We start from the raw sequence: 26,870 nt of genomic DNA, 5'->3' as shown, positions 1-26,870 counted from the left end.
CTAACCCCCACCCCCTCCCCACGCGACGGGTCTCGTCTCCTCTCGACGCCACCCTACGGGGACCCCAGCGGCTGACGCGGACAAAACCCTCCCCGAGCTGCGTTTTCAACTCCCTGCGCGCGAGCGAGCGCGCGCCTGCATAAAGGCGCTTCGCCTCACAGCGCAAAAATTACCTCACAATTCGCGCGCGTCCCTTTGCGCGGAGAGGCGTCGGCGCGCGCCCCTTTCGCCGCCCCAGCCTAGGCTGAAGGGGCGGCTCTCGCCTGGAGAGGAGCACCGTCCCTTCTCCGCCTCAGCTCCGCGGGCGCGCTCTTCACGCCTCCCATTTCATAAAGTACTTCGCTTCTGCCGTTGCTCTTCGGCAATAGCGACAAGCGGCACTTCGCCGAGTGTTGGAAGCGTTCCACATAACGGCCGTTTATCCACGCAACGGGCCTTGCAAGGCAGGCCAGTATTGTTACGCCCACATTGGAGATGCGTGACTGACGCTCAGAAAATACGGTGGCTTGTCAGAGGCCATCTGGTAAGTGAAATGGCTGAGATAGGATTTGTAATTAAGGGAGCAACTGAACCGCAGCTCATACGTACTCTGGTAGCGTCCAACATGTGGCTTGCCCCAAAGCATCCTGGGAAGTGTTGCTTACACCCTCATAGAACTAACAAGCACCCTTAATAAACTACAGTTCCCAACAGGCGTGCCAACTTGAACACCCCACCCACATGATCAATCATGTGATGCAGCACACACGCACTATTTAAATGGCAATGTCAATCAACTGGGGGGGGCAGTTCCCTCAAATATTTTATTGCAGGCTCCAAATGGACCTTGGCCACTAAGAGTTGGCTCCTGTAATTCCCAGGAATATTATTTTTATATAGTAAATATATATATATATATAGTAAATATACATCAAGTATATATATATATATATATATATATATATATATATATATAAAATAATAATAAATTTTTATTCATTTTCCAAACATTTTTATACAATCAACTCATATTAACTCTCACATTCATCAATTTTTGACTTCCCTCAGTTTCTCTGCAAATCTTTCGTTAAATTTTCTATTGTCTGATTCCCAGGAATATTGGAGGGAAGCCATGTTGATGTCACCTCTAACTTGGCCACCATCCATGCTATACCATCTCTTCAAATAAGCAACTTCTTTAATTGGGGAATAAACTACCCAATTTTCCTCTCAACCAGTGGCGTAGCGTGGGTTGTCAGCACCCGGGGCAAGGCAAGTAATTTGCGCCCCCTAACCCCCAGATGTTGCGCCCGGTGTGGCCGGCCCCCCTGCACCCCCCATGCTACGCCACTGCTCTCAACTTTTGTCTTTCTCCAACACATTTCCAATCCTGTGACCATTGGCTTTGGGTGTTCTGCAGGGGTCTGTCTAATTCGGTATCTGCACAAAACCACTGGCTAAGATTGCCCAGCTCTGAATCTCCTTTTGATCTGATTGTAGGGAAGCTGTGGGAATTCTGAATCAGCATCTGAAAGCAATGAAAGGATTGGATATGGGCTAACAAACTGGAGCTTATGGCAGACAAAATAGAATAATGGATGACAGGAGGCAGGTATGACCTAGGAAGCTGTCTTTCGCCTGGTTTTGGGTGGGGCTGTACTCTTCCTAAAGAAGCAGGTGTGTAGCCTGGGGATATTTATGGATCCTGTCTTCTGCCTGGATAAGCAGGTGATATCTAGGCCAATATGTGGTCTTTATTGGAGGAAGCTGATCTTTCCATTGTTACATAGGCCAGGCATAGGCAAACTCGACCCTCCAGATGTTTTTGGCCTACAACTCCTATGATCCCTAGCTAGCAAGACCAGTGGTCGGGAATGATGGGAATTGTAGTCCCAAAACATCTGGAGGGCCAAGTTTGCCTATGCCTGACATAGGCGCATGCCATGGGTGTAGCCAGGGGGGTGCAGGTGGGGCAGATGCCCCCCATCAAGTAAATAAAGATACTTAACTAACTGACCAATTGAGTCGCAGATAGCTCGGTTCTGGCCCCCCCCAAAAAAAACTCCTGCCCTCCCAACATAAATCCTGGCTACGCCCATGGCCTATGCCAGAGTACTATGATACATTTTACATGGGGCTGCCTGTTATAGTGTGGTTTTAGGCTTTGTAATTATGTTATAAGATACTATCATTTTAAAAAATACATTGTGAGCCACTATGGGAGGGCTAATCCTTGAAAGATGGCTTATGTAGATCAACATCAATAAAACAAAGGTGTTCACAAACCTTCATTGATGGAACAAAACGTGGTAGAAGGACCTGTGACGGGAACATGGTCATTTGACCTTCTTATACCTATTTGTACTTTATAAGCTGCACTGGGTTCCATTTTATTTGGGGGTCTAATTCATGGTGCTGGTCTTGGTTTAAATGGTTTAGGATCTGATATCAGGAGGACTGTCTCCTGTCGCAGGAACTGACTGAGGGAAGATAATGAACGGCTAACTGCATTGTCTAGACTCCAGTGGAAATATTCTTAATTACGTCTTCGGAACAAGACCATTTGTTTTCCGCATAGTACCCAGAAGAAGTTTCTTTTGTCTTAGACAAAAGTTGCCATATTTGTTCTAACTGGACTTTAGTGAACTTTTGTGAACAACTGCCATTAGCTTACAGTTAAGAGTTTATGATGTTGTTCTCAGGTTACTAGGCAGGCTTCCTATAAAAGGGAATTTAAGAGGACTGTGGCTTATTCCTCCATATTCAGCCTCCTTTGCAACGTCTTTAGGGCTGCTGGAGTTAAAGTTCATTTGAAACATGAGAAAACTACTCCAACGGCTTTGAGAAACCACTCTTGATATAACACCAGTCTAGAGTAAGACTTCTGAAACACGTTGCTTAATTTTAGTGTTATACAGTTTATTGTTCTTTCCTTGTGACAGCCTATAATTTCTTCTTAGTTAAATTGCTAAATATACACCCTGCCTTGTATAACTTGCAACGCTAGTAGTACCCACAAGCTTCTTGACTGTTAAAGGTGAAAGTTACTAGTAAGTGCTGAAGTGGTGTGTGTGTATATATATAGAAGTAAGTTTGGAAGAACTGGTACAGCAGACGACTAGATTCCTTCTCGTATAAGTTACTCCTGAATTCAGGATCCTACTGGCCTTGAGACAAAGTGAATAACTAGGCAATTGGTTCTAGAATCAGGTAGGTAGCAGTGTTGGTCTGACGCAGCCAAAATAAATAAAATAAATAAATAATTGTCCAGTAGCACCTTAGAGAAGGGACGCAGGTGGCGCTGTGGGTAAAAGCCTCAGCGCCTAGGGCTTGCCGATCGGAAGGTCGGCGGTTCGAATGCCCGCGGCGGGGTGCGCTCCCGCTGCTCGGTCCCAGCGTCTGCCAACCTAGCAGTTCAAAAGCACCCCCGGGTGCAAGTAGATAAATAGGGACCGCTTACTGGCGGGAAGGTAAACGGCGTTTCCGTGTGCTGCGCTGGATCGCCAGATGCAGCTTTGTCACGCTGGCCATGTGACCCGGAAGTGTCTCCGGACAGCGCTGGCCCCTGGCCTCTTAAGTGAGATGGGCGCACAACCCCAGAGTCTGTCAAGACTGGCCCGTACGGGCAGGGGTACCTTTACCTTTACCTTTTTAGCACCTTAGAGACCAACTAAGTTTGTTCTGGGTATAAGCTTTCGCGTGCTACTGGACATTTATTGACTGATTGATTGATTGCAATTGGTGGCAGCAATGCTGAGACTTTGGCACTGTGGAAGACTCCTATTTCCCCTTTTGATCCTGTTTAAAGTAATAGTGTTGGAGGCCTCAAGTAAAGGAAGAACCAAGCTTCTTAGGGCAGCTGTGGTGCATCACAGTGAATTATGTAGATTTGTGCTAGCACAGCTGAAGCTTATAGGATGGTGATGGAAATCAGCTGTTATTTCCAGCCAGAACCTAGTAGTCTGACCTGGATGAAAGCTCACATAGCAATCCTTGCAGGACCCAACATCAGCTGGCAATGGAGAGCAGGCAGCAAGTAGAGGGTAAGTCTGGGCATTGCAGGGAACTGGGCGAGCCCCCAGAAAAACCAACAACCTGGGTATTGTTTTGTCAGTGGTTGGAATGGAACCTCATTTAACTCCTAAATGATGAAGCAGAGCTCTTAAGTGTCTGCTCTCTATCCCATCCCTCACCTGTAAGCTAAGCAGAGCCATGGCTTGAAACTATGCACTGCAGGGCTGCTGAGTGACCACCGGCTGTGTATTTTCTCTGTCAGGAACTTTGGGGCAGGGCGGGGCGGGGCTTGGCAATTAGTGAATTAGTGGAGGTACACCAGATTATTTTGCTTTGGGAGTTTAGGACCCTGGCCTTAGGGGCAGAGTGAGACATCTTTCCCCAAGATGGTACCTTTTTAAAGTTTGCTTATTGTTAATTCATTGTATTTTTATTGTTTTTATGAAAAGATTTTCATAGTTTTTTGTGTTAGCATTGTGAGGATAGGTTCTTTATCTGTTTGTTTGCTTTTGTTGGCAGTAGGAGAGGTTGGAGAGCCCAGAGCATGGTTAGTTGCATTTAGTTGATTGCAGTGAGGGTTTTTGTGTGTGTGTGTGTGTGTGTGTGTGTGAAGGGCCCAGCGTGTGTGTGTGTGTTGGGTCAGATTAGCCATATCAGTTTGTATGCTCTTGGGGTGGGGGTTATGTTGTTGTCTTGTGGGGCTGTATATGTAATAAAGGGGAGCCATACTAGGGTGAGGGCATCCTTGTTTGTCCCTGTGTTCGTTTCAATGTGTTGGTTAGCTTTTCTAGTAGGACTGTTTCCCATGCAGTTTGGTACCAGTGATATTATTTTGTTTTGTAATGCAGAATGGTAACAATTATTTACCCCCAGACAGGGCTGAAGGAGAATGCAGTGTTTCGGGAGACACTTGCTATCACAGATCTCTACAGACCCTCTCCCTCTCACAGAAGCAGTCTGTAGTATCAAAGGATGGCAATATAACACTTGTCTTTATATCCACTTACATACCATGAAGCACATTTCTAATCATGTTGCAGCAGCTGCTGCTAAATGTTTCTGTGATAGTGGGATCTGCCTCATGCTGTTACACCAAGAAATGCAAAGTTTCCCGTGTAAGAATAATGCCACATTTTGTGATTTACACCCATGTTGTCTTCATTGAACCCCACCTTGATCTCCTATTTGCAAATTTAACCGCTTCCAGTATTGAGCCCTACCAATTAAGATCAGCTGTTTTTAATTAAAAAATGGAAATGATTCCTTCACTTTGAATTGTTAGTGGAACTATGAAAAAGATGTGTTCAGAATAGAGGTGCACTAGTTCAGTCTGTTGGCATTTTTGTTTTTATGATAGAGTGGAAAGGAGATGGTGATACATTACTAAAATAAAGGCTTTTTGCATCCTAAAATATATCAAATGGGAGAACAGTACAGTGGTGCCTCAGGTTAAGAACTTAATTCACTCTGGAGGTCCGTTCTTAACCTGAAACTGTTCTTAACCTGAGGTACCACTTTAGCTAATGGAGCCTCTTGCTGTCGCTGCGCTGCTGCTGCATGATTTCTGTTCTCATCCTGAAGCAAAGTTCTTATCCCGAGTTCTTATTTCTGGGTTCTTATTTCTGGGTTAGCGGAGTCTGTAACCTGAAGCGTCTGTAACCCGAGGTACCACTGTAAATGCAAAGTGGAGGTAGGAACAGATACCTGGTAGTAAACTGAAAAATAACTGAAGAAGATGATTCAACTCTTAAAAAGCAGCGCTTTTAGTAAAGAAGTGTTTCCGTGGCAGCATAGATTGTGCTCAGCTTTTTGGGAGCTGTCAGAAAGTCATTAGCTGGATTTGCCAGAGGGGCCTTTTACAAAATTCCATGGCTCAGACCTTAATGGTAGAATAACTCCCACAATGATCCCCATGTGATGCTGCTTTTGTTGTTGCAAATTAGTCATGATCAGCAAAGCCAAAATGTGCAAGTAATAATTTTGAAAATGTTCATGAAATCTGTTTCAATACACTTTACAATTCCTGAGCTGTTATGTCATAAATCCCCATCTGGAATTTGATGCTGCATGTTTAATTTTTTTTAAATACAAATATTGTTGAAGACTAGTAAGTCGTGTCTAATTATAATGAAATAGGCTGCACAAGGCTTGCACCCTTCAGGATCAGAAGGGCCCCCCCCACCACCACCTGCACAGATCAAATAAGCCAGGTGGAGGTGCTAGTTCCCTCCACCCTTTCCCTGTAGTATGAGGCTTGGCATTGCTTTGCACTCCCCATTTCCCTGAGTAGCTGGATGTCCATGGACACTTTTTTACAAGTTCTGCTTCCTTATGATGAAGGTGTAGTGGACAGTTGTGAAGTTTTATATACAAATATGAAAGCTGAGTACAAGGGAGCAGATAAGCACTCAGACAGACGGGGCTAGTTTGTAAGTCATCTGTTGCAACATGCTTCCTCTATAAAGCTATTCTGCTTCACTGTGTGTGCTTTACAGCTGTCTAGATTGGGATGAAGATACCTGGGGGATTTCCTCCTCCACATCAACCTACCTGTGCATGCATATAGTTTTTAGTGCACTCCTATATGTGCCACTGCCATCTAAGATGAGGCAAGTGTCACTGGAGAGAAGGCCTGTTCAGTTGTGCCATCCAACTGACGGAAGATGCTTTTAGCTTCCCCATTACATAATACAGTAGTGCTACTTCCCTTAAAGGAGCCATTATTCTGAATAAAACATTTTCAGGCTGGTAGTACCTTGGGAAGAAGTCATTTGTCAGCGGTGCAGCCCTGTTTGCACCACACTCTCATTAGGGAGGCTTGTCTGACACATTCACCTCTTTATTTGCCATACTTTCACTATTTCGTGTTGTTATGCTCCTTTGATTATTCTGCTTTCATCTTATCATTGGATTTCAATTCCACGATGTTCTGGGAATATTTGTATGGAACGGGAGGTGTCTCCCTGCCTTGTATTCAGTAGTGCTACATCCATGGGCTCAATTTACTTCCTCATCCTCTTTTGAAGAGACTAGTCTCACATGTAAAGGGGGGGGGCTTGCCTGGTTTTTTATTTATAGTTATATTGCTGATGGTTAGGTATACCATCTCAGGGATCTCTTTCTCTCTTACACATGTCCATACACAGTCAGAGTTTAGGATTTCGTTTTCCTTTCAAGCTGTAGAGTGTAGACCAGAGTTTCACAAACTTTGATCTCTCCAGCTGTTTTTGCTACAGTTCCCATCATCCCTGACCACTGGTCCTGCTAGCTAAGAATGATGGGAGTTGTTTCTGCATTCTGGTGTTCTAGTACTGTGCTTAAGATTTCAGATTAAAACTGCAGAGTGGAAGGAAAGGAGGACCTTTTTCTGCCACCCCACTTCCAGCTGCCTCAGCATGGAAGTTGAAGTCTCCCAGAACCAGCAGTATGGGAGTCCTCAACACTGCTTCAGAGACTGCTTGACAGATGGGTGGGTAAACCAGCAGAATCCCTAATCTGTCCCAATTGCCCAGTTTAATAGAACTTACTCCCAAATAAATTCTCAGGGCTGAAGCTTCAATGCCCAAACTCGCTTCTTGTTGGTTGGTTTTCAAAGAGGAAAACAATACTATCTTGGCCCATTTCAGTTGGGGTTTAGGCTCGGTTTGGGCACAGAAACTGCTTTGATTGTTCTGTATGATGACCTCTGTCAAGAGAGAGAGACAAGGGAAACATGTCCCTGCTAATTCTTCTCAATCTCTCAGCGGCTTTTGTTACCATCGACCATGGTATCCTTCTGGAGCGACTGTCTGAACTAAGGGTGGGTGGCACCACTTTGCGGTGGTTCCAGTCCTACTTGGATGGTTATTGCTTGCAAAGGGTATTGCTTGGGTAATGCTTTTCAGCCCCATGGAACCTTCAATGTGGGGTTCCACAGGGATCAATCCTAACCCCCACATTTTTTAACATCTACATGAAACCACTGGGGGTGTGGTTATCCGGAGGTTCGGAGTATGTTGTCAGTAGTATGCTGATGATATTCAGCTCTATTTCTCCTTTACATCTTCAGGTGAGGCAGTGAAAGTGCTGGTCCAGTGTCTTGCCTCAGTAATGGACTGGATGAGACCCAACAAACTGAATCTCAATCCAGATAGGACTTGAGGCACTGTTAGTGGGTGGTTCCCTAGAGCGGATGGGTGGGAGGTCGCCTGATATTGATGGGGTTACACTTCCTCTGAAGGAGCAGGTTCATAGCTTGGGGGTACTCCTGGATCCTTTGGTGTCGCTTGAGGCTCAGGTGGCCTCAAGTGGCCCAGAGTGCCTTCCATCAGCTTCGGCTTGTGGCCCAAACTATGCCCCTAGTAGTTCGGGATAGCCTAACTACTGTTGTCTATGCTCTGGTAACCTCAAGGTTAGATGACTGCAATGTGTTATATGTAGGGCTGCCTCTGAAGACTGTTCAGAAACTTCAGCTAGTATAGAATTCAGCAGCCAGGTTGCTCACCGGAGCAAGACAGTTTGAGCATATTACACGGATCCTGGTCCAACTGCACTGGCTACCAATTAGTTTCTGGGCCCAATTCAAAGTGCTGGTTTTTACCTATAAAGCTTTAAACAGCTCAGGACCACAATGCTTCAAGGATCGCCTCTTTCCCTATGAACCTACCCAGACCCTGAGATCAACTTCTGAGGCCCTTCTTTGTGTGCCTTCTCCATGAGAGGTCCAGAGGGTGGCAACACAAGAACGGGCCTTCTCGGCAGTGGCTCCCCATCTGTGGGATGCTCTTCCCAGGGAAGTTCGCCTGGCGCCTTCATAATACACCTTTAAGAGCCACGCGGGTGGCGCTGTGGGTAAAACCTCAGTGTCTAGGACTTGCCGATCGTATGGTCGGCGGTTCGAATCCCCACGGCGGGGTGAGCTCCCGTCTTTCGGTCCCAGCTCCTGCCCACCTAGCAGTTCGAAAGCACACCTAAGTGCAAGTAGATAAATAGGTACCGCTTTATAGCGGGAAGGTAAACGGCGTTTCCGTGTGCTGCGCTGGTGCTGGCTCGCCAGAGCAGCTTTGTCACGCTGGCCATGTGACCCGGAAGTGTCTCTGGACAGCAGTGGCCCCTGGCCTCTTAAGTGAGATGGGCGCACAACCCTAGAGTCGGACACGATTGGCCCGTACGGGCAGGAGTACCTTTACCTTAAGAGCCAAGGAAAAACATTCATTTTTAACCAGGCCTTTGGTTGATTTGACTGACATCCTATGCCCTTTTAAAATGTGTGTGTGTGGGGGGGGGGGTTATTGGGTTGTTTTGATTATATTTTTTGTGGTTTTATATTTTGATTTTGTTCTGGGAACCGCCCTGAAACCTCTGGGTATAGGGCAGTATATAAATTCAATAAATAATAATAATAATAGAGTATAAAATTACAAAAATTAGCATAGGACAGGTCCATGGATTTTTTTTTTTTTATGTTAAAAAGCAGTCATATTTGTGAAGCACTGATGTAGGTAATTGCTGACTTACCCCAGTTTAAGTGCTTTTCTTCCACATACCTAACTACTGAAAGCATGGGCCTATTTCTTTAGCCTGCAGTCTCTCTTTTTCTGCTGCTTCCCCCTTTTACCTCCACAGCATGGCTGTTTTTCTGGACCACACCCTTTCCACCTTTCAGCCAATCCCACAGTGGTCTTCTATTGCCTTCTCTAGATTATTATTTTTTAAAGGTTCATATACACTTTGCTCCTTCCCACATGTCACCTGGCCAGGTGGCCGCCATGACAGAGTATCATAAATGTGAATTAGGCTTTCCTATTGTCAAATACAGAACAGCATATATGTGCATAGCTCTGGTTTCCAGAACTGACAATCATTTCTGGATTACAGCCCATATATGCAATATGCCATTTTTTAATTTAACTGGCTCATTTGAAAAGGTTTAAGAAAAGAGGAGTCTGCAGAAATATTCTCCGCTCAGAAAGAATCCTTAGCTGCTTTACTGTGAATGGTTAATACATTCCCTGTTCTGAATCCACATCTACGTCCCCTTCTTCCATTCCTACAGTTAACATCTAGGGCCAAAAATAGATTTAACAAAAACAGCTAATATGCATGGCTATGAAAAAGAATATGTGGAGTGCCTGATTTTAAAATGAACGTGCAGAAAGAGTGCCATTATTATAAACATATTTTTGAGTGTCAGGAGGAAGTAACCAAAATAACACCATCAGTGTTTAAGCATTACTTCAGCTGTTGTGCTAGGAAATACAAGGTTCCACAATAGTGATTTGTCCGCTTGAAAGAACTGCCGCATTTGTGACAAAATGAGGTCACCAAGTCATGCTTTAGCGAAGCACATATGAAAGCGAATCTGCAACAACACCTACAATTAGATTATGAGCTCATCATTGTATATAATCCTTGGTCAAGGTACTCCCCCAACAGAGCTGAAATTTGCTTCAGATGGAGTGCAAAGGACCTTGGTTATTGGGGGTTGAGTGTCTGAGAAAAGAGCATTTTCTGTAATATTTTGCTTATAAATGCTGTTTGCTACTTTGGGCCATTGCTGAAGTAAGCCAAAGTAGCTGCACATTCATTCATTCTTCTACATGAATCCAGTTGCTCTGATTCATTTGAACTGTATGGAGGTAGCAAGGGTAGCTCTGCTTGTAATATGGAATATATACCTACCCTCATGGAGTTTGTCTTTGTTGGTTCTTCTGCAAAGAATTCACAGAATTGTAGAGTTCAGAATTGTAGAGTTCAAAGGAAACTCAAGGGTCATCTTCTATGCAGGAATCTCTGCAAAAGCATCCATGACAGACACCATCCAACCTCTGCTTAAAAACCTCCAAGGAAAGACAGTCCAACCTCCTGAGGGAGACCACTCCACTGTTGAACAGCTGCCACAAAGTTCTTCCTGATGTTTAGCCAGAATCTCCTTTCTTGTAACTTGAAGCCATTTGTTTAAGTCCTACCCTCCAGAGGAGGAGAAAACAAGCTTGCTTCAATCTTCCATGTCACAGCCCTTTAGTTATTTGAAGATGGCTATCAGATCTCCTCCCATTCCTCTTTTCCAGGCTAAACATACCCATCTTCAATGGGGGAGGATGGTGTCCCATCACCAGTAATGAAGAAAGATTTAATTGCCATGCTAATTTGCTTCTGTACATGGAGTGGAGTGGAGTGCATCTTTGTCTCGGGGAGCAAAATGGAGTGGTTAGTGGCTGCATAAGGACCAAAAAATGAATAGCAAATGATATGGAATACCTTCTGTCCTCTAAAAGATTAACTACAGACTATAAGATGTATCAGATTCAGTGCTTTGCTTACTTCAAGAATATAGGACAGCCATTCATACCATAAAATACTGGAATAGAAAAACTGGGTATTATCCACATGCTGTAATTGTTGCAAAATGAGGATCAAGTAGTCCTTTCGGAAACTGCTATGACTGGGAATATTCAACTCATGGAAAATCAGATACCGTATTTTTCGCTCTATAACACGCACCAGACCATAACACGCACGTAGTTTTTAGAGGAGGAAAATCCGTAGGCATGCCACCCGTAGGCATTCCCTCCATAACACACACAGACATTTCCCCTTACTTTTTAGGAGGAAAAAAGTGAGTGTTATGGTGCAAAAAATACGGTAGTTGTGACTATTCCCAGGGAATATACTGTATTTACTCAAATCTAATGTGCACCTTAATTTTCACAACGTAATTTGGCCAAAAAAGGTGAGCATTAAAAGGAAAATGTAAAGGACCCCTGACAGTTAAGTCCAGTCATGAACGACTCTGGGGTTGCGGTGCTCATCTCGCTTTACTGGCCGAGGGAGCCAACGTTTGTCCGCAGACAGTTTTTCCGGGTCATGTGGCCAGCATGACTAAGCCACTTCTGGCAAAACCAGAGCAGTGCACGGAAATGCCGTCTACCTTCCCACCGGAGTGGTACCTATTTATCTATTTGCACTTTGACGTGCTTTCGAACTGCTAGGTTGGCAGGAGCAGGGACCGAGCAACAGGAGCGCACCCTGTTGCAGGGATTCGAACCCCCGACCTTCCGATCAGCAAGCCCAAGAGGCTCAGTGGTTTAGACCACAGCACCACGCATGTATATGATTTCTCCTTAATTCTAGTAAGAAAGGCAGATACAGATGGTACAGTTCAGATCCAGCTCTTTGGTATTCAAGAACAGGATGCAGCAAAAGCAGAGTAGGAGGAAAGCAAAGGTGATCTGTATTTAGCAGGAGGAAGTGCTCTCTTTGTTGGTCAGAAGTGTGGTCAAGCTTAGATCCAAAAGGTTTTTTATAAAGCTCATATATTGGTTTGCTATCTGTCCTTCCTTCCTTCAACTTGGGTTAGGTGTTGACACACACCAGCAGTACCCACTGTGGGTATGAATCCTTACAAATAATTCCTCCCAACAACAATGAAGTAGCAAGCCTATGACATTTACATTTTTATTATTTGAGATGATTGCTTGTTACAGTATAATCAGGGCTGTTTCACATCTCTGTAGGCAGTTATCTTTTATTGTAAACACAGTGTCTAGCGTAGTAGTTAGTTTACAGAACAATAACTTTAACCTGTCCCTTTGTCTGAGAACAGGCTTACTTTCAAACAATGTTATCCTGTTGAGGTGTTCAGACCTCTTGCATTAAAAGAGTGGTTACAGTTTTTGGCAATCTGACTCATTGATTTCTGGAATATGGGACATGTAAAAGAGACACACAGAACTACATAGCTGAAACCCAAGAGACAGAAGCAACACTTTGGTATAATTTTTTGATTATGCAAGAGTATCCAAAAAGGATAAACACATTGAGTTAACATTCCAGCATTCCCCTTCCTTAACATTGTAACTTCATAACAAAATACAGTAACATAATGCTGTGTGTATCAATCATTTTATCTAACCTCTGCAGGAGTCAGATTATCTTCCAGAACACCACACTAAAGTTAAAACATCACATCAATTATTAGCTTTACTCTCAAAAAAACAAAACCCAAACCCTTAGACATATTAGCCATATGGACAGAAAAAAAGAAAGAAAAAGGAAAAAAAGAGTAAAGACTACACTGAATAAAAAGTTTTGTCTGCACATGATTCACAAGAAAATAAGTGTGTAAATAAAAAGTTCTCCAGGGGTTAATGCAAGAGGAGGTCCCTGTTACCTGTTAAAAACAAAGAACTGGCCTTGGGAAGGTGTGCTTTCTTTTGCAGGCTGTTTCTCCTTCACCACAACCAGTTTGTCACCACCAACGTTAACTCTGGCTAACCAGGATTCCCATTTTTACCATGGTCTGAAAGAAGTTTGAAGAGGGATTCAAATCATAGGATATGGGGAACCCTGTTTAACATTAACCATGGTGAACATTGGTGATCCAAACCATGTAAATGCAATTAAGGGGGAAGGAGGCTGCACACAATTCTAAGCCTGATTCCCAGTGTATCAACCATTCTTAACAGGGAACCAGTGCTGTGTCTGCATTGTCCCATATGGTTGTGCAATTGGGTTGCAGAAATTAAGAGAGTTTTGAGCCAAAAGGACAAAAACCCTCTGGGCATGACTGCTAACCAGGTTCCTTGGCTTCAGCTCATTTCAAAACATCCTGAGCAGATTCTGAGACATCAGTAAAATGGATGTAAAGAAAAAAGTTGTGTCAGGTGGGCACTCTGTGGGTCAAGTCTATTAAAGTATATCTGATATCAAAAACTTTCCATTGTGCTAAAGTTAAGAATAGTTTAACCCTGATTTTTCAACAAAAACCTCTTTTTCCCATTAAGATGGAACAATATATTTCTATAGGGTTCCAAGACTTGAAAAGTTGAATCTCAGCACTGACTAGAATCGTTCAATGTCTTGGTCCCAAAACCCCATTAACTCAGGATTTGTTACTGCCAACAACATGGTAACACGTAATGCTACAGCAAACTCAGGAATTTTTTTAAAGAGAAAATTGTTCCCATCATATAATTTGTGCTTCATGCTTGGATCAGTTTGCTTTTTCTTAGCAATGACCATAGAGATAGCAGTTTATATAGTGAAACAACAGTGTTCCTCCCCTGCCCCCACCCTCTTCATATCCATTCCAGAACTGGGTCTTTGCCCTGAACATTGTTAAGTAGGAAGGTCCTACTGCGTTAAAAACACAGCTACCAAAATGGACTGCTTGGAGAATGGCAAAAACCAACGGAGGAATTGAAACTATCATGTGACCCAGTTTGATACAACTTTAAAAGGGGGCAGGGAGTCAATTATAGTATTCATCACACGAGAGAGAAGACACTTTAGGTACTACCCAAAAGTAAGAGGAACATTTCCCATTCTAGATGTTCCTGTAGCTTCAACCAGTTGTTACTATGCAAAGAATGAGCCAAAGGGAAGGCCGTTCTTTGGACATTTGCTCCCCTCCTGAGTCCATTACCTTTTTTTTTTTTTTTTACCAAGAAACTGTTAACTATCAAACTTGTCCATAAATTTTGCCGCTGAGGGTGAAACCATCCAGTTAGCATATACACTATCATTTGCATATCTTGAAAACACAGACTTAGGGCCATCGCATCTTGTGAGTGGAACGGGGCTCTCCTCAGGCCAGTTCGGATATGACATGCCTAAAAATGAAAACAGATAATTTTTTCTGCACTGAAGAACCAAAACTTCATGTGCAGACAGTAAGGCCCTTGGCAAAACTCCCTTAAACAATTGCAAGCCAAATTACAAAATATCCCCACCACCACAAAAAGAAGAAAAGAAAACACAAAAAAAACCAAACAGATAACTGTGTTTGAAAGGCACTGAAGCACAGGTTGCAGTGAAGGCCAAAACAATGAAAAATAAAGTGCTCTCCTGATATATATCCCCAGTACAAGCTCCTGATAGGTCTTTGGATCTCACAATGTTGTATCTTCATGGGAATACAGCAGACTGGTTATTGCAATGGAGTATTCCTGTGGTAAATAAAGTGCTCAAAGCAGTAGCAAGCCTACATAGTCTTCCATTCTGACAAGTTTAAATACTTAGCATGCATGTTTCACTCCTAAAAACATTCATCCCATTGAAGTCAATAGGATGTATGTACATAAGCATATATATTTTGAATGGGCCCTGGAACAGCTTCCACGGGGCCAGTGAATGTCTCATGAATGTCAGATTTGATTCTCGCTCTTCTTCCTGAATCACCTAATTGTTTCTGTTTCGTTTGGGGGGTGGGGCAGGACTACTCCTTGCAAGGATGCCTTGAAGTCTAAGACACAAATAAATCTCCAAGTATTTCTTTTGGAACCTGAATATAACAACTATGGTTCTACTCTAGACTATTCAACGGGCATTCAAATAACTCATTGACTTTGGAAAGATTAGCCTGGTACATAAGCCATCTTAAAAACATGCCCATTAATTAAAGAGTCTAACTATGAATTGAAGAATGGGGGCTCCAATATTAGGCTCCAAATCAGTACCTCAATGCTGACAAATAAAAAAATGGGCAAAGGGGGAAAGCCACATGGCTTGAATTATAGCAATTTGAAAGCATTAAATGGCATGTAGAGCATTTAATTACAAGACAAAAAAATGTAGGAGTTTTGGCAAGAACCATCTTTACTGTCCATCTCACCACCACAATATTAAAGCACATTCCTTTTAAGACACTTGCGACAACATTCAAAACATGGCTTAGATGTTGACATTTTCATGAGAAACCAAAAGCATGTGAAAACAGAAGAGGTTGCTTTCATGTGGTCCTCACCAATTCAGCTTCCAATGAAATACACAGCTGTACTTGCTTTACTCTGACTTCTCTGCATTGTAAGCTGCCTCTTTTAGACTTCCCTTCTCTGCCCCCACCCTAAATTCCACTACTTAGTAAGCAGCCATGGCTGACTGGGAACTTAAAATATACAGGCAACAGTTGAAATTCAGGAATCCATCAGAATAAAAACAGGAAGTATTATGCAATGGACTCTTAACAGTGAAATGTGAGGGGAAGGGGGGAATAAAAATCTTCAAGTAGTAAAAAAAAAAAAAAAGTTACCTAAAATTAGAGATGCCATATTAAATGATGCACTTGAAGTGCTCTCAATTCCATGGATACCGAAAAGTATAGTTTTAATTGAATATCTGCTAACATTTTTTTAAACTTCCCCTGAGAGTACTTCCCTGATCTAGGAATTAGTTTTTTTCTTTATTATACAATATATATTTAGTAAAGTTGCACGTTTTCACATCCTTTTTCTTTAAAAAAAAATTAAAAAATTAAACAGCTGCAGAACCGGCTAAAGTAAGAACCTAATGCAGAGTTTTGACAGTGACAAATGAAAGGAAAAGAAAGACTTGCCAAGCAAATTTTGACTGATTTCATTCAGACAAATAACGCTCTAAAGGATATTACAGAGAGTGTGAGGACAGTGCAGAAGAAAATCACTTTGGGTGTGTGTGTTGCTAGAATCTAGTAAATGCATGTGAAATTCTACCATAGAGTTTGTTTTCAATCCATGTGGAAGGGAGGGTTCGAGGGAGGGGAGCATTATTACAATCCACGAGGGGTGTCTCCTCTTCTGAGAGTCCATCATCATATAGCAAGGAGTCGGATGGGGTGGAAGCTGCAAGGTCTAAGTAGTCCTAAACAGATTTAAGAAAAGAGAGAGGAGGGATTAGGTTTGGTTGAGAGTGCAGCTCTGGCTACCATTTCTATCCACATTTCTCACCATTTAAACTGAACACTCTAAAGGATCAGTATGGATGAGATCATCACCAACCTGCTTTCTGCAAGAATGGTATCCTTGGCAACACATTTGTTTGGAGTAACACTAGACATGCTTCTTTAGACATATGCTCAATTACGGCTCCCCATGAGCGATGTCCTTTGCCAGCAAGTTAACATAGTGAGTCTGGCAGGCAGACTTGGAAAATGTTGTGCCTCTTCCAGGATAGCAGAAGCGTTCCGAGTATGATTATCAGCATGGCACAGAAGCTCCTCTGAGCAATCGGGAACCATTTCAGAAGCAATGGATTTATTTGATGAATCTGGTACATTGGGAAGGGTTACTGCTGGAATCAGGAAGATTCCAGCCCCCTAGAAAGGGTAATGCCCCCCCTTTTCTGTGAAATTTCAGAAACAGCCACAGCTGGACATAAGTTGCTAGGTGAGGTGGTGTAGTGATACAGTAAAGTTCTAATAGTAATTATTTAGAATAGGACCACAAAAGAAGATTGTTGCCTTCATTAAATGCTTATAAGCTTCCAGAAGGAATGCACTTAGCCACTGTTGAAATCGGACTTTTGGTCTGCTCCATCAGATGGCTTCATGAGACAAGGTCTACCTGACTACCATATTTGGGGGAGAGGAATACTTTATCGTCACCATCATCATCATCATCATCATCATCATCATCATCATCATCTTATTTATAAAATTTGTATACTACCTTTCATCTGAGGATCACAGGGCGGTATACAATATAAAATCACAAAATATATAACATTCTAACAAACAAAAACAATACCCCCCACCCCAGTTTCAAAGCTATAGTTTGTTGAATCAGCCAAAGGCCCGGGAGAAGAGGAATGTTTTTTCTTGGCACCTAACAATACGTAACAAAGGAGCCAGGCAAGCATCTCTAGGGGGAGCATTCTACAAACGGGGAACCCCCACAGAAAAAAACCCATTCTCATGTTGCCACCCTCTGGACCTCTTGTGGAGGCATGCAAAGAAGGGCCTCTGGTGATAATTGCAGGGTCAGGGTCTGCTTGGCAGGGGGTTGGACTCGATGGCCCTTGTGGTCTCTTCCAACTCTATGATTCTATGATTCTATGGTTCATGTGGGGAGAGGTGGCCTTTGAAGTACTGAGGTCCTGAACAGTTTAAGGCTTTATAGGTAAAATCAACACTTTGCATTGGCAGCCAGTGAGAAGCGGTTTTACCAGTGCCCCCTTCAAGCGGGCAGGGACCACTCCCTCTTGCAAGAAGACATTAATCATCTCCCTGGCTCAGTCAGCTGTCCCCTCCCTGCTAGCAAGGGGCAAGGGTCCACAGCACAAGTGGTTTTCCTGACCGATCCAAGCACCTTGTCCACCTTTTCCCTTTCATTGAAAAAATCACAAACATTACTTGTGAGTTGATCACTCTGGAATGGACTTCTTTGCATTGTGAAGCTTTGCTTTTTGAATCATTTGGATTTCTTAAAATCCCATTATTCCTTATGAATATCTGGACTGTGCATTGTTAGGTCCAACTCCCTACTCATAGCATAGTATTGCCCTTCCTGGAAAACTGCGTCTTGGAGTAGTGTGTGTGTATTTATAACTATAAACTGTTCTGAGAGGCATTTAATGGACACATTAACTACACTTACCAAGTATGCAAATAGCTATTTGTTGCTGCAGAGCATGATGAACCAGATGTCCTGATAGTTAAGGTTTGGTCAGCCCGACATTCTAGATTCTTTATCTTAAAAAGCTTGAAACTCCAGTTTGGGAAGCCAGCAGGGTCTATTTTATGGGTACCTCTGTCCATCATACACAGCAACCTGCCGGACCTTTTCCTCTGGCCATGTTTTTTTCCATGTAAATGCTAGTACCTATTAGCACAAGCTTACCTGAGCAATTTTTCTCAAGCCCAGCATCTTACCATCGTGCAGAGTTTTGATTAGTTTACTTGCCAAGGAGTGGGGAGATACTTACACTTTGCCAGTCCTGTAGAGTTTGGATTTGGGGAGGGGAAGGTTCATTTAGCAAATACTTGGATAAAGCACATATGGACTAGATGAAGCTACTCCAAGCTGGCAAGAGGGGTGTGTCCTCCTAAACTTGTTTTTCGATGCCATTTTGAATAAATTGCCATTTTGGAAATGACTTTAAAAGGACTCCTAGAAATCAAGTAACCGAGCCTGGCTGTGCTTGGCCTTTTATATTACCCTTTTAAGAAGAAAGTTTGTGTTTTATCCAGACCTTTGTTTAAAAAATGTTTTTCACAGAACAGAATTTTTGATTAATTTGGTGAGCCACTTTGGGGATTCCAGTAAAAAAACAAAACAAAATACAAACCTAACAAAACCTACTTTTTCTCTGCTGCACTAACCTACCTCTGGATTTTGACATTTTTCATCTATCTACACTTAAATGATCTGTTGTTCTCTACTTAATGAGAAACAGGTATTTTGGTTTTACATGAATGAATGACAGCCCGATTTCCTCAGCTAAGTGAAGCTAGGGCTGCAGGATGATACATCCCCAAATGCCTAGAGCCTTAAAGGAAAACTTTTGGGCAGTGATCAGCAATAACTAACATATATTTCATAAAAGTATATATCTAATCTGAGGGGGCCGTCAATGAGGTTGGTATAATTCAGCACAGGTTTCTCACATGCAAATGCAGTTTTCCACCTCTCCCCTTCAACTAGAAGGAAATGAGCTTGGGCCGGAATCTGCCCCTCTTCTTCCTTGGTCAAATTCCAAGCTTCTAATGGGGCTTCTGTGGCTTGAAAAACGCTTCTCCAGCAGCTGCTGCTCACAGTTAGTTCTGTTTGTCAAGGAGTACCATTGAGCCAAAGCCCACCCACATCAGCTCTTCTGACTGGGGGGCGAGGGCAGAGATCACAGGGCCTTGTAAAGAACTGGAGCTGGCTGTGAGCAGCAGCTGCCAGAAGAAACAGTTTTAAAGGCACCAAAGCTTTCTGAGGAACTGGGGGGAAGGGTACCTTAACGCAGCCCATAAACTTCCAACACTTTGTTCAGATGAGGGTACATCACTTAGAAAAACAAGTGACTTGAAACCTGAATGCTGGTATAAGCCAATTACTTCTTTACAGGAGTTTGATCTTCAGCTACTCGTTTATTTATTTATTTATTTATCTTTTACAACTAGACAAAGAAAACTGTTGTAGAATTTTCCTTCCATGATAATATGTGAAACAGACCCATCACTTATGAGCACATAAATGGCCATTTAAGAGGGGGGCACAGGTAATCTTGTCTCTGGTGAATGCAGCATGTGTTCTCAAAACACCTGTTTGTTGCAATCATATGTTGCTGCAAACAGGTAAGTGAGTGGTGTCTAGGGTCAAAAGGAACATAAAGGTTTAATACCAAGTGAATATAAGTGCCTTTTCGCACATTAAGGTTTGTTGGTGTATATAAAAAATGTAATCAGCTAACAGAAAAAGCTTTTTGTGGTATGCAATTGCATCCCTTCCTCTGAACCATTAACCTCCTCTCATTAGGCAGGGCTTTCCAATTTCAAATATCCCCTGTTTGCACTCTTATTTGATCTCATTCTTTTCAAAGATGAATGGTGAAAAATGGACCATGTCTTACCAATTACTGGTATGTAAATCCTTGCACTGGAAAATCTTTCCAACTTTCCTTCATGCACAGTGATAAAGCCTGAAAGGCACTTACCCTACTCTTTACCATCATTTTCTCTAATTCTTTGCTGATCTCAGCAAATGTCGGCCTCTTATCTGGTTCTTGTTTCCAGCAGCGAAGCATCAGATTGTACCTTCAGGAAGACACATAAGGGAATGTTATATTGATTAATACAAATACTTTGTTGAGATGCTTCACATGCACAAATGGACCCAAACGTTTAGCAGTGGCAACAGCGCCAGAGTAATCAAAGTGTCTACACCAAGGAGGGGAAACCTCCACCCCATGGGCTGAATGCAACCTGTGGGGTCTCCCCTCCTTATCTGACCTCAATCCAGGAGTTAGGTTGGTTTTTTAAAGAAGTTACCAATGGTGACAATGGAAGTGTTTTGAAAAAGTTTAACTGCCCTGCAGGGGGACGGTATCTTTATGGAGACCACAGCAATGGAGAGAAATATTAACTCTTCACTCCCTACTGACTGTGCTCTCCATTAAGATCATACCCTCGCTAAGCAATTAAGCTTGAAAAACCCTCCAATACCCAATTGCGTGGCTATTCCCGCCCCCTCCCACAGAATGGAATAAAGACACAGGACACCGAATTTAGGTTAATGGGCGAAAAATGGCCACAACTTTATTGATTACAGGTAAGAGCGGTATTGGCTTTAGGCATTGGCCCTATCAGATTAACCGGTATAACCGGGAAGGGTTAAGCACCAACAGGGGGAGCCCCCGAGATGCACATCCCTAGGTGCTCCCCAAGGGGTTACCGCTCGGGAGCGCGCTTTAGGCCCTAGCCTCCATAGGTTTCGGATGAGGCAACGCCCCCCGGAGTCCTTTAACGAACTACCCTTCAGCATTTGGGGGAGGTGATGGCGTTCCTCCCCCCCATCTCATTTGCATAACAATACCCCTGCCAATGCCTAACCGCCAAAACCAAGGTGTTGTGACGTTTTGCTACGAGGTAGGTGAAAAAACCAAGTGGCTTCCAAAATATAGCCGATTAGCCAAATGGAAAAACTCCTACCAGGCCCCTTGCGGCGACCAGCCGAAGCCCATAGCAAAGTCCAGATGAGAACCTAAAGGGCGGGAGGGAGGGAAACCGCAGCTGCTGAAAGGAAAAGAAAGGGGCGAGTATGGGCTGCCCCGACCTTAAATGCCCCTTACTAGTCCCGCCCCCACCGCCAGCCGATTGGCTGGCGTGGTGAATAATGAATACTATTGATCCTGGGATTCCCTTGGTCCCGCGGGGCTGCAGCCAGCCCCGCGAGGGTGTGAATGGGGCGTGAGCCCGCAACCCGCCCCCTCTGGATGTCGGGAGTGGCATTGCTGTATTTGTGTAGATTTGTGTGTGGGAGGAAGAATTTCAGGTGAGTTTCCACTACTGTGACGTTGCCCAGCGCTCAGAAGGTTAGCCACACAAGGGAATGTGACTCTCTGGCTCAAAATGGTTTCTTATCCTCCTCCTCTACACAAAACCCTTGGCCAACTTGTATAAACCAAGTTGCTTCTACTCAGATCACGTAGTGATCAACAAGGAAGTGGCAAGCAGGCAGAGGCAGGGTGCTATTGGGACATCTAATTTATACAGGCTGCAGAATTCAATTTTATCATTGTGTGATCTTCATTGTTTTTTGTTTTAAAAAAGTGAAGACTCCACGCAAAGCTGCCTACTGCCTTTCCCCGGGACTGAGGGAGAAGCAGGATCCTGTACAGAGAGATGGCTGTCTAGAACAGACAGGAAGATAAGATACCGTAACAATCAACCCATTTATAGTTAAATTGCTTTTGGATCCAATGTTTTTGGTGGTGGCTAAAAAAAAATAAATCCTTTGTAAGATGCCTTTCAGCCTGCAAGTTGTCTGAGCCAAAAACTAAGCCACTGTGTAAGCGAATGAAGAAACAAACTTACTCGCAGCCCTAAAAGCAGTCATTGGTGTCCTTGAAATGCTCTATAGTGGCACGGGTGCTGCCTTTTCCACAAGCAGCTCCTATGTGGCTGGTGTACCATTAGAGTGACTCAGTCATGTCTTAACCATAGAATTACACCCTTGTATAATTGGCTCCCCAAGGAAAAATGATGGTTGCGTATGAACAGCCTATCCTGCCATGGGTGTTTTGATCTGAGGCAAGAGTTTTTGGGTATGCTCAACTTCTGTTTCGAATTGTCTGATGGGTACATTATCCTGCCTCCCCCAAATGCATCAGTGAATAGATTTTTCACCTAGCTCCAGCTCATATCTTAGGTCTATTTATATGTCAGTTTTATGTCTGAGTTCATTGCTTCACAATTCATTGTGATGGCAAGGTGTGACACCTCCTCTTTGTTTTTCTAAACTCACTCAAGCTACATCTTCAAGACCCTCTGTTTGGAAAAGACCTAAATTAGAGCAGCTGATCATAATATTTTATTGGTATAATCAACTAATGGAATCTCTTTGATTAGCAATGCTGGCAGCTTGATGCTACTTACATTTCTTCACTGCAGTTTTCTGGCTTCTCCATTCTATAGCCTGTTTTTAAGAGGTTAAATAGTCTCTCAGGAGCAATACCTGGATAGGGATTACCTCCCAGAGTGACTATCTCCCACAGCAGAACTCCAAATGACCACCTGAGAACAAAAGAAAGGAATATTTACTGGAAGCATTAGGATAATGGGCTTACACTGAAGTTTACTCCAGCCTCCATACTGCATATCAGTTGTGCACTGATGAAACTAAATCTACATATCTGATGAAGCTGATTGCTTTCTAGAATTCGGTTTCACACTGCAAAATCTATGGGGTTGTATACAGTGGTACCTCAGGTTACATACGCTTCAGGTTACAGACTCCGCTAACCCAGAAATAGTGCTTCAGGTTAAGAACTTTGCTTCAGGATGAGAACAGAAATCGTGCTCCGTCGGCACGGCAGCAGCAAGAGGCCCCATTAGCTAAAGTGGTGCTTCAGGTTAAGAACAGTTTCAGGTTCAGAACGGACCTCCGGAACGAATTAAGTACTTAACCCGAGGTACCACTGTACAAATAAGTTTTACTCAGAATAGATCCAAGTTAGTCATTTGCATTAATTTCAGTGGGTCTACTCTAAATATGACTAATGATGGATACAACCTAATGTTCTACTGCAACTTCGCTGAACTGCACGCTGCAATTGCACATTTAACTTAAAAAAGGAAAAGCTTTATTTTAGTTCTCAAATAACTAGGATTAACAATCCTAGTCACAAAACACAATCCAGAGAAAGGGAGACACAGCTATTCCCCTTAAATCAGTGGCTCAAACCTCTATTCAAAGAGCTGCCCTGCTTATGTCCAATTAAAAGATAACCCTAAGAAAGGAGAAGGGGGTGCCTTGAAGTTGTCCCTGAACAGTCAGCACATGGGCAGCAAACAGATAAGGCACACAGATCACTTGGCCACAGTATTCCCCACAATGGTGAAATGTAATATACAGCGGAACCTCAGTTGTTGACTGTAATCTGTTCCAGAAGACCGTTCAACTTCAGAAACGTTCGACAACCGAGGCTCAATGGACGGTCCGTAGAATCCATTGAGAAATTGGAGAAATGCTTTTGGTTTTTCTCCAATTTCTCAACGAGACCAAAAGTTTATCGAGGATTGGGGAAAGTTGGTGGAGTACTGGGAAGGCATAAGTGATAGAGAAATAACGTTGGTGGCATTTAAAGAAGCTCTGTAAAAGTTGAAGAAATATTGCAAAAAAGAAAACAGGTATTAAAGGTGAATAGTGAATTTAAGAAATGTGTAATTAAAAAATTTAATTTGGATGATTATCAGAGAGGCTGAAGGAAGTCCAAAAGTGAAAATTTGTTAAAGTTAAAATGTGATGTGATACAGTATGTATTTTTATGATGAAAATTAATAAAAATTATAAAAAAAAGAGAAATTGGAGAAATGCACCTCAGGAGGAATTGCTTCCAGATTGTCAGTGTCTGAAAGCTGAAATGTTTGACTTACGAAGTGTTTGACAACCAAAGTTCCACTGTAGTTCTATTTAAGGTATAGGCATTATTTATAAATGTGCATCTATACATAGAGATAGATGTATGTATCTATTAGCACATGCAAAATTTAGGCAAACTTGTACTCTCTCTCTTTCTTCTTCTTCTTTTGTAATGTGCAAGTGACTACCCTGTAACCAAAGTGATTAACAGTGCATTTTCCTAATGAGCTGTATGAGATTGAATGTGTTGTAAGTGGCTAGGAATTTTTCATCACTCTTCACCTTTGCAGTCACAAGCTGTGTTAAACTCACTAGGATGGGGTTCCTCCTGAATTTTTTGGCAACTGAAACCTTTTTCTCTTGGAGCAGCAATCATTCTGCTTCATAAATTTTAAGAAATTACTTCAGTAAGGAACTGGTTTGCAAAAATGGTTGCATAACTGAACTGCTTGCCTCATTTGGTCATATGATGATTTTTTTACATTCTTTTCTTAACCAGACCATTACTATTAGCATGGAAAGAAACTTTCTGCAACTTCCTTGATGTTTGGTTTAATTAATTAAGTCAGATAACCTTTCACAAAGTTTTTGAAGTTCATCTGTTCCCTTTATATGCCTTTTATTTGAATCTGTGCCTCTTCCACAGTTTTATCATTCTCTCTATGATGATGCCAAACAGGGTTTACAGTAATTTGGATTTTATTTCTAAGGTTCTCCCTTGTTTCTGTAAAAACAGTTTGCCACAGAATTAGTTATAGCATTGGAGGGGTCCTTATAGGGTCATGTTAGCTAGATAGTTAGTATACTAACCTATACCCATTCCAAGCTCCTGCTCAATTTATTTATTGCATTTTGTGTTGCTTTTTGTTGAAGATCTGCCACTCCCCATGTCCCTCACCAATTTATGCTGTTGTCACCCAGAATCACCCAGTTGTCAATCATCTGACATCATAATGGCCTACCCACCTAGATAAAGTTAGCAAGGGGCAGGGGGTAGACATTGACCAAGCAGGATTGATGTGTAGCATTGATTCATTCTTGCTATCTTCTGGTTTCAGGTGCACATAGAGCTGAACCAACCACATCTTTAACTTCCCGGCAACTGACTTCACATGGGACATCAGGTGTAGGACAGGTAAGTGTGGGTTTGGGGAAATGGTCTGGTGGACCAAATTGGAAGGCCTGGTGGGCCAAATCTGGCCCAAAGGCCAAAGGTTCCCTAGCTCTGTGTAACTTGTGCTTTATCATGCTTTATGTTTGCCTTAGACCTGTTCACTGCTAAATAGCACATTTCAGTCAGATAACTGAGACATAAGAGTTGTATTGCCATTATCAGATTAACATTGTTTCCCACAGTTGGCAGTTCACATGGAGGTGATGCTGCCCTTCCATGCTTCTGTAGTTGAAGGCTCCACAGAAGGGTCACAAACACATTGATAAATTCAGGTGACGGATTTGCAGGGATGTTTAGCACTAAATGAATGTTGGCCACCTATAGTTCTAAATAACTGATCAGTGCACATTGCCAAAACACCGTTCCTTAGCATGAATCATGCTGAGAGACATGGACTTGAATGAACACTTGCACAAAGTAATGTCACCAGCAGAATACATGTTAAATAGACAGATTGTATTTGTTAAGCTCCCCTCATTAGCTGGTGGAAAGTCTCTCTCTCCACCCCCCACCCCACCGGTATGGTTCAAGCTGGCTATTTCCCAGCATTCTGTGGTTACTTCTGCTGGTCACTGGAATATGAGCAAAAAGCTTGCTAAGTACAAAAGAATTCTTCATGCCCAGAACCCAGCACAATTCTTCAAACTGCATTCCGAGGGCCCCATCTGTGCACACAAGTCCCGACACCTAACATCCTGGGAATGTTACCTCATACTAAACAATTTCTCAGACGGAGTCTATTTTATTTCACAGATACAGAACATTACTGAGGCAAGGAGAGAGAAAACAGGAATGCCAGCAAAAGGAAAATGGACAAAAACCCTGTGATTTCTGAAGGGTAAATTCACCAGCTTGCATTCAAGAAAGCCTCTGTGCTTCATAACGGCACAAAAGAGAGAAAGTGGAATGGCCCAGGCTTCTCCCACCAAGATCTATGTATGTCCTCAGATCCTCCACTTTATACAAACATTAAAGATAGAGGTTACTGGTTGTGTATGAAATCTGATGAGCTGGGATTCTTTGCAGGGCAAAATAGCACGCTGGGGAGCTGAGGGTCAGAGACAATGCCCTACAATGGACTAGGTTCAAGGATGCAACTATCACGTAATCTAAGGCATCTGTGGCATCAAGTGATTAAAGGTTCCCCCCTTCATCATTACAGTGTTGTGGCAAGAGTGACCTGTCCCTCTGCTAGCAGCTCATTTGGTGGGGAAGGGCAAAGAAAACAAGGTGCTGGACAAAGAGAAAATGGGTGGCTGTGCCCACTTTTGGCTCTATCCCTGCCTACTGTGGGCATGCAGCCTTGACAGACTCAAGGTCATGGGTTCGAGCCCACATTAGGCAAAGGATTCCTGCATTGCAGGGGATTGGACTAGATGACCCTGGTGCTCCCTTCCAACTCT

The 26,870-nt window shown here is 42.9% G+C and overlaps 1 protein-coding gene and 1 long non-coding RNA gene across 3 annotated transcripts in view; one reads left to right on the top strand and one right to left on the bottom strand.

The window, feature by feature from the left end:
- The first annotated feature begins 382 nt into the window (after window positions 1–382).
- LOC307215941 lies at window positions 383–26,468 on the top strand. The gene is made up of 4 exons (XR_013838750.1): window positions 383–523; window positions 1,480–1,591; window positions 25,352–25,428; window positions 26,221–26,468. It is a non-coding gene; the product is annotated as an uncharacterized lncRNA (long non-coding RNA).
- RET (ret proto-oncogene) overlaps window positions 12,416–26,870 on the bottom strand; it is a 90,590-nt gene continuing 76,135 nt past the window's right edge. For both annotated transcript variants that reach the window (XM_079975583.1, XM_079975584.1), the window contains exons 17-20: window positions 22,808–22,945; window positions 20,368–20,467; window positions 16,443–16,590; window positions 12,416–14,585 (exon numbers count right to left, since the gene is read on the bottom strand). In XM_079975583.1, the coding sequence (XP_079831709.1) occupies window positions 14,428–14,585; window positions 16,443–16,590; window positions 20,368–20,467; window positions 22,808–22,945 (544 nt within the window). In that variant the 3' untranslated portion in view covers window positions 12,416–14,427. The remainder of the gene's footprint in view (window positions 14,586–16,442; window positions 16,591–20,367; window positions 20,468–22,807; window positions 22,946–26,870) is intronic.

Source organism: Podarcis cretensis (genome assembly GCF_951804945.1).
Source record: "Podarcis cretensis genome assembly, chromosome: 5".
In the NCBI taxonomy this organism is placed as follows: domain Eukaryota; kingdom Metazoa; phylum Chordata; class Lepidosauria; order Squamata; family Lacertidae; genus Podarcis; species Podarcis cretensis.
The sequence above is the reverse complement of the archived record's forward strand: the minus strand, read 5'-3'. Positions and strand labels throughout refer to the sequence as shown.